Genomic DNA, 6,971 nt, shown 5'->3' on the forward strand with positions numbered 1-6,971 from the left:
ATGCCCGAAAGACTACGTCGTAACCTTTTTCGGGATCTTGGGCGCGCGTGTGAGGGGCGGGCGCGAGGGCAGAAGTCAGGCCCTTGCTGCTCCCTGTCCCCTGGTGCTGACGCGGGTGGCCTGGCTTTGGTGCCGCCGTCTGCCCTGGCGCCCGTCCCTACGAAGGGAGGTCAAGTTCCCGAAAAGCGGCTTCGACTGAGTCTGTCTTTTATTCAAACCTTGCTTAGTTTTTATGTTCACACTCGTGGATTTGTTCTTTTTTTCCGATCACCAAGGTAGCGTTCTAAAAATCCTGGGAAACAGACAATTGGTGAACTGTCCAAACCCCTGACCTTCCCTGGGCCTCAGCACCCCTCCCAGCCTCCGGGGGTCTCCCATATTCTCTCTCGGGGGCTGGGAATTACAAATATGGTTCATTCTTTAAAATATATGTTTATTGATTTCAGAGAGGAAGGGAGAGGGGGAGAGAGAGAGAAACATCAGTGATGGGAGAGAATCATGGATCAGCTGCCTCCTGCACGCTCCCCACTGGGGATCGAGCCCGCAACCCGGACATGTGCCCGGACAGGGATAAGGTTCATTCTTAATCTTTAAAAAAATCCACGCCAAGCAGAAGAGCAGATTGAAAAACAGGAACCCGCCCCCCACGGCCGCCCCCTCCCCAGGACGGCCGGGAGCAGCCTGGGTCCCCCTCCCCCCATACCCCCACCCCGCCTGCGAGAGCACCCCTGTGGCCTCCCGGTTTCCACCCCGAAGTGACGCCCGCTGACCTACCTTTCTGCCTAACATTTGCATCATCAACACCCCAAACCGCTCGCCCTCACGCGCTGTGGGCCTGTTTTTCAGAGCGGAGACCGAGAGGGGCCTCTCCCGGAAGCACATCATAGAAGGTGAGGGGCCCTGGGTGCAAAACGGAGGGTGCACACCCACCCCTCCCGACGAGCACAGCCCCAGGCCTGGGGACACCCGCTCCTCCGTGTCCGAGGGAGGGCAGGGGTGTGGGCAGGGTGGGGCCGGTGTCGCCCGGGGAGGGACAGTGTGGCCTCCGAGCAGGACACAGACAGGCCTGGCTTTCCATTCAGTGCTGATGGGGAGTGAGCGCCGTCACTTCCCCAGGCCTCTGACGCGGCTCAGGGAGAGCACAGCCCGTGGGGGCCCCGGGAATGGGGAGCACCCAGGCGAGGGTGGATGTCAGACACGGCCCGAGGGGCTCAGCACCCGGAGCACGGCCGGGTCAGCCAGCGCGACCCTCTTCCACCATATTTTCCGTGTCTCCTGCCTTTTCTGTCCTCCTCATGTTCATCCACTAACAGATGATTGGGGGGCCTGGCCACCCCTGCCCCAGCCCAGCACTCACTCCAGCTCTGCTCTGACCCCGCCGGGTGCAGGGTCAGACGCCCTCGGCCTTGGGTGCGGTGGGCGCCATACATCCTGCCCCTCCCTCCCTGTCACCCCACGGGCCACGGGAGACCCGGGACGGTCCCCCCACATCCCAGCGCAGGACTTTGGCTTCCTCCCCTGGCCTCCACGGCCCCCAACTGCCCGCCTCTCCCTTCCACCTCTGGCTCGGGCGGCGGCCCCGGCAATCTGTGATGACGGTGACCCTCCCTCCCACTCCTCCCAGGTCTGAAGGCCTCCCTGGAGCGGCTGCAGCTCGAGTATGTGGACGTGGTGTTTGCCAACCGCCCGGACCCCAACACGCCCATGGAAGGTGGGTTCTCCGCCGGCTGGCCCAGAGGTCCTACCTGAGGCTTGAGGGCCTCGGCACAGGCCCCGCTGGGCACCCAGGCCAGCGGGGAGGGCAGGCCAGGCCTTTGGGGCGGAGAGAGCGGGCAGGGCGGCCTGAGCTCGGCCCCAGACTCCCCCTCCCCCCAGCCGGGGGCACCTGGCACACCTGGGTCCCCGTCCGGGGTTCGAGGCTGTGGCATGCTCTCTCCCCTCCTGGCTGTTAAGAGTTGGCAGCTCAGTGGGGTCACAAGATGATGGCTCGTTGCAACTGCTCCTCCTTTCCATCACCTTCCCGAGGCCTCCCTCTTTCGCTCAGCTCCTTCGAGGAGAAAAGACACGCAGGGCTTCGCAGAGCGGTTTTAGTTTCTTAGGCGCTTAATTATTCTTTCGACTCCCGCGGCCACCCCCTCCCATCTCCCTCGGCCTCCTGCTTCAGACCTCTCATGTGCTCTCCTGCTTCGGGGACTTGGAACGTGAGGTGTTCAGTTATTTTTCCTTCATTTGTTGACATATATGTGTGTATATATGTACACCGTGTGTGCACGCGTGTGTATATATATATATATGTGCGTGGGGCTTTTAACTCGAATTCTGCGGAAGTGATTTGTGCCTCCCTCCCGCGCCCTCTGTCATCCGCGCCTCCCCGGTCCCCACAGCTGTCGACTCTGGTCTCTGAATCTCTCTTTTATCACCAGGGGACCCATTTAGTTCCTCCAAGTCCAGGACATTCATCATAGAAGGTACCCAGTACCCTCGCCGGCCATTGACCTGTGTCTGAGCTGCATTTTATGAGGCAGTGGTTTTATTTACATGACTCCTTCCCCAGGACAAACTCCTCCATAAAATGCAAAAGGGAAACTCGGTGCCCCGCCCCGCCGGCCGCTGTCCTTCATTCTCCGCCCTCTGTGCATGCCCCGCCCCCCGCCTGGCGCTGCTGAGGTCCTGGGGTGGCCGAGGCCCCTCCTGAGCTGGGGATGCTGCGATCAGGGCCTAAAACCTTGGCGCTGGGTGGGCTGGGGCAGGGCTGGGGGAGGCCAGGGTCCCCCCGGAGCAAACACATCGGGGATCCCAGAGCATGTGGCCCCCACAAGTCTTCCCTTCTCCGTAATTCATGTTTGCTAAGCTCCTGCCCCAGCCAGAAGCCATGAGCCCCATGCGGGCTGCGCCCACAGCGCCTGGCTCCTCCGTGAGCGTCCTGGCAGGCATGGCGCCCGTATCCCTGGGAGGGCTGGCCACCTGCCACTCACCCCTTCCTGTGTGGCCTGACCCCCCACTGGAATGGAACATTGTCCCCCTGGAAGGACCCCCTCATGAGCCGGGAAACTTGAGACCCTGGCAGCCTCTGGCCCTCAGGGCCCCAGGACCCCACCCCACGGCAGGCCACAGCCTCCCGGGGGCCTGGGCTGAGTTCCACGGCGGCAGGGCTCCTGCCTGCCAACTGGCACTGCCACCCGACCCCGCCCATGTATTATTTGTGACACGGCAGGAGATGCCAGGGGTCTTGGCAGCAGCTGCAAGGATTTGTTCGACAGCATTAAATATTGAGGCGAAGGACAGGCCCCTCACTGCCCCTGTGTCTGGGGCACTGACATCACACTGGGGCAGAGGGCAGAGCGCCATGGTCCGTGTGAGGGCACCACGGTCCCGGGTGTGGGCTCCGTGCCCGCCTGCCACCGCCTGGGACCCTCCGGGAGCCCAGCAGCCTGGGCCCAGGGCACCCGCCGTCAGGGCCGCCACGGGCTGTGGGGCTACCGCGTGGCCGTGACCGCAGGCTCGGGCGGCCTGCCCTCTGCATGGAAGGGCCCGGCCGGGAGCCAGGCTGGGGACGGGGCGCCTGGGCTTCCTCTCCAGCATGTGGGCCTGCGCCGTGGCTGAGAGGAAGGGGCGCTCGCGCTGCTTGGCTGCAGGTCCCCCGAGAGTGTTTCTAAAGAGCCCGACGGGGCGCCAGGCCGGCACGGGGCTCAGGGCGCGGGTGTGGGACCCTCAAGCCCCTCCAACCGACACTGTTGTCCTCCACGTCCACCGGTGTCAGCAAAAGGGCGGCCCTGGGGGGTCTGGGGGGTCCACGGGCCCGGGCTCCCCGCCAGCCAGCTCCCCTCCCTGGGACGGGAGGGAGGACGGGGCTCGGCCTGCAGGTGTGGACGCCCAGGTGTGAGTTTTGAGGGCGTCTCCGCGCCCACGGAGACGGCCACCCCAGGAGCCCAGCCACCGCCGCCTTCTCCTGAAAGGGGCCCTCGGCCAGGGGCCTGCGTCTCGCTCGGTTTTAGAAACACTGTTTGTCGGCTCCACTTCCCACGCTGCCCGGACTTGCAAGCACTGTATGGGGCCCGGGAGGCATCTGGGGGAGCGGCCTCCCCCCGCGAAGCTGAGACGTTAGAACTGAGAAATGTGAGGTCAGGTTCTGTTTCAAAAACGACAGCATCCCCACGAGCTGAGGCAGCCCAGGAAGGGAAGCCGGCAGGTTTCGCCTCCCAGAGCCTCTCCTGAGGAGCCGGGGGGGGGGCGGGGGGGGGCGTCGCCCCATTTAAAAGCAAGGCCAGTCTCCGCGGCTGAGGTCCGAGGACACGGGATTCTCGCTGCCGGGTCTTCGGTGGAGACCTTGACGTCCCGCTGCAGCCTCGGGCCTCCCCAGGAGGGTCCCCCAGACCCCCATGGCGCTGGGAGCAGAAGCCACCCTGTGCCAGGACATGCTCCAGCCTGGGACGGGGCTGGCGTGCGAAGCGGGGGCCTGGCCCAGACGGGCTGCCCCTGTCTCCTCTAGCAATTCTGGGCCACCCAGGGCCCTGCGCCCTCTGTCCCTGCAGATGCCACGGTCACTGCGCCCTCCAATTCTGCAGCTCCCAGGGGGAGTGGGAGGAGCCCGGAGCAGCCGCCCAGAAACAGGCGAACACTGCGTTTACCTCTGCTGCCTCCTGCCAGGCTGGCTGTGACCTTCATCCCTCCCTGGCTCTGCCTGGGGGTCGGTCCCTGGTCCCTCCTGGGACTAGAGGGCCTCTCGAGACTGGCAGCACATCCTCCGATCTCCCCCCACAACCCTTCTAACCTGACACAGAAGCACCCAGGCCACCCACCACCCATCTCAAAGACCCCATAAGGCCTGTACCTACCGGGGGAAGTCACTTTCAAGACCAATTGCTTGGCCCTGGCCGGTGTGGCTCAGTGGATAGAGCGTCCACTTACGGACAGAAGGGTCCCAGGTTGGATTCCGGTCAAGGGCACGTACCTCGGTGGCAGGCTCCTCCCTGGCCCGGGCCCTGGTCAGGGCGTGTGCAGGAGGCAACCAATCGATGTGTTTCTCTCGCATCGATGTGTTTCTCTCTGTCTTTCCTCTCTCTTCCACTCTCTCTAAAAATCAATGGAAAAATATCCTCGGGTGAGGATTTAAAAAAAAAAAAGACCAATTGCTTGGAGCAGGTCCACTTTTTTCTGTCGCCCCGGGTCCCCGCCCCCGACCTGGGAGCCAGGAAGTACAGAGCTTGCAAGACGTCTTTGCAGCACCCTGCCCTGCTCCCGGCGCGCCTGTGTTTGCAGAATGTCCCCCGCTGGGCCCCGGGCCCCGCCACCCCCCAACCTGCACTTCCCCTTCTCTCCCGACAGAGACCGTGCGCGCCATGACCCACGTCATCAACCAGGGGATGGCCATGTACTGGGGCACGTCCCGCTGGAGCTCCATGGAGATCATGGTACGGGGCCTCTGGGGTGTGTGCACGCGTGGGCTCCTGCCCGCTCTGCGGAGGGATCCCGGTCCTGGGCTCCGGCAGGTTCCGGGCTGTGGGTCCAATGGCACAGGTGCTGTGACGTGCGGCGGCCATGGCTGCCGGTCTTGGTCTCAGCTCAGGGCGGGGGTGGGGCTGACCTGGGTTAAGATGGGCTCACTCCCCTGTGGGGCAGGACTGCGAGGAGGGCCCCGGGAGGCTGTTTTGGGGGTGACCTGAGAGCAGGTGCGAAGCTCTTGGCAGAGGCCTGCAGCCCCGCGGACAGCCGCCCCGGGCCCGGGCACCGAGCTCTCGGCACTAAGCAGCAACCAGCATCCTCTGGCGCCACCAGCGCCTTCTCCCCATTTCACAGACAGGAGAACTGAGTCTCCCAGGCTGGCACGCAGGGCTTCCCCTGGGTCTGTCTGCGGACATCAGCCCTGGCTCACCAGTCTGGTCTGCGGGGTTGAGACCTTAAGCTCCAAGTTCCAGAAATGGGCAGATGCGGCCACTCTCCCTCCTGACCGAGCATTTTCTGCCCGTGCCGTCCCCCCGGGGCCAGGCCCTGGAGTGACGACCAAAGCAGTGGCCCCACGGCAGGCAGCCCCGATGTGCCCCTGGGCCAGGCGCCGTCCGAGGGCTGCCAACACCGCTGCTCATGGACCCTCATGACAGATGGGGAAACTGAGGTCCAGGCGGTGAGCCCCGCCCAAGGCCACCTGGCCGGGAATGCCAGAAGCCAAGTCCCTCAGTCCCTCAGCCACCCCTTTCCCACCGCAGGGCCCGACCTGACAGGTGCCCAGGATCGCTGAGAGGGGGAGGGGCAGGTGGCGGTCCTTCCCCGGGAGGCCCGTGTGTCCTCCCTGCTGCCCGGGCGGCCCCGGTACCGGGCAGGGCCCAACGTGCCCTCTGCACCCGCAGGAAGCCTACTCGGTGGCCCGGCAGTTCAACCTGATCCCGCCCATCTGCGAGCAGGCGGAGTACCACATGTTCCAGCGCGAGAAGGTGGAGGTGCAGCTGCCCGAGCTCTTCCACAAGATCGGTGGGCGCCCTGCCCTCCCCCCCTCTCCCCAGTCCCCGCCCTCCCCCAGTCCCCGCCCCCTGCACCAACCTCTCCCCAGTCCCTGCCCCCTGCCCCGCCCTCCCCCAGCCCCCGCCCCCTGCACAGCCCTCTCCCCCGCCTCCCCCACCCCACCTGGGGGCCCAGGGCATGACCTCGCCTGGCTTTCCTCCTGCAGGAGTGGGTGCCATGACCTGGTCCCCTCTGGCCTGCGGCATCGTTTCTGGAAAGTATGACAGCGGCATCCCGCCCTCCTCCAGAGCCTCCTTGAAGGTCAGCAGGGGTCGGGACGGGGAGGGGAGGGCCAGGGATGGGCATTTAGTAGAGGTGAGGGCCGTGGGAACTTGGGGCTCTGGCTGGCCAGAGCGGGGCCAGAAGAGCTGCCCACCCCATGGGCATGCCCAGGTGAAGAGGTGCCTTCACTCCCCTGCACCCCCCTAAACACCCGCCTTGGTTCCACATTCACAACCTGGGCTGGGTCCACATGT

General features: G+C 65.0%; 1 protein-coding gene across 1 annotated transcript; it reads left to right on the forward strand.

Annotated features, from left to right (window-relative positions):
- Positions 1-769: 769 nt before the first annotated feature.
- Positions 770-6,810, forward strand: LOC102421881 (voltage-gated potassium channel subunit beta-2-like; the record flags this gene model as incomplete). Its single annotated transcript, XM_023749417.1, has 5 exons — positions 770-890; positions 1,625-1,711; positions 5,326-5,411; positions 6,345-6,465; positions 6,662-6,810. Coding segments are annotated over 5 exons (564 nt in total), but the record flags the coding sequence as incomplete, so codon positions are not given.
- Positions 6,811-6,971: the final 161 nt, after the last annotated feature.

Source organism: Myotis lucifugus, unplaced genomic scaffold (genome assembly GCF_000147115.1).
Source record: "Myotis lucifugus unplaced genomic scaffold, Myoluc2.0 scaffold_8408, whole genome shotgun sequence".
NCBI classification, from domain to species: Eukaryota; Metazoa; Chordata; class Mammalia; order Chiroptera; family Vespertilionidae; genus Myotis; species Myotis lucifugus.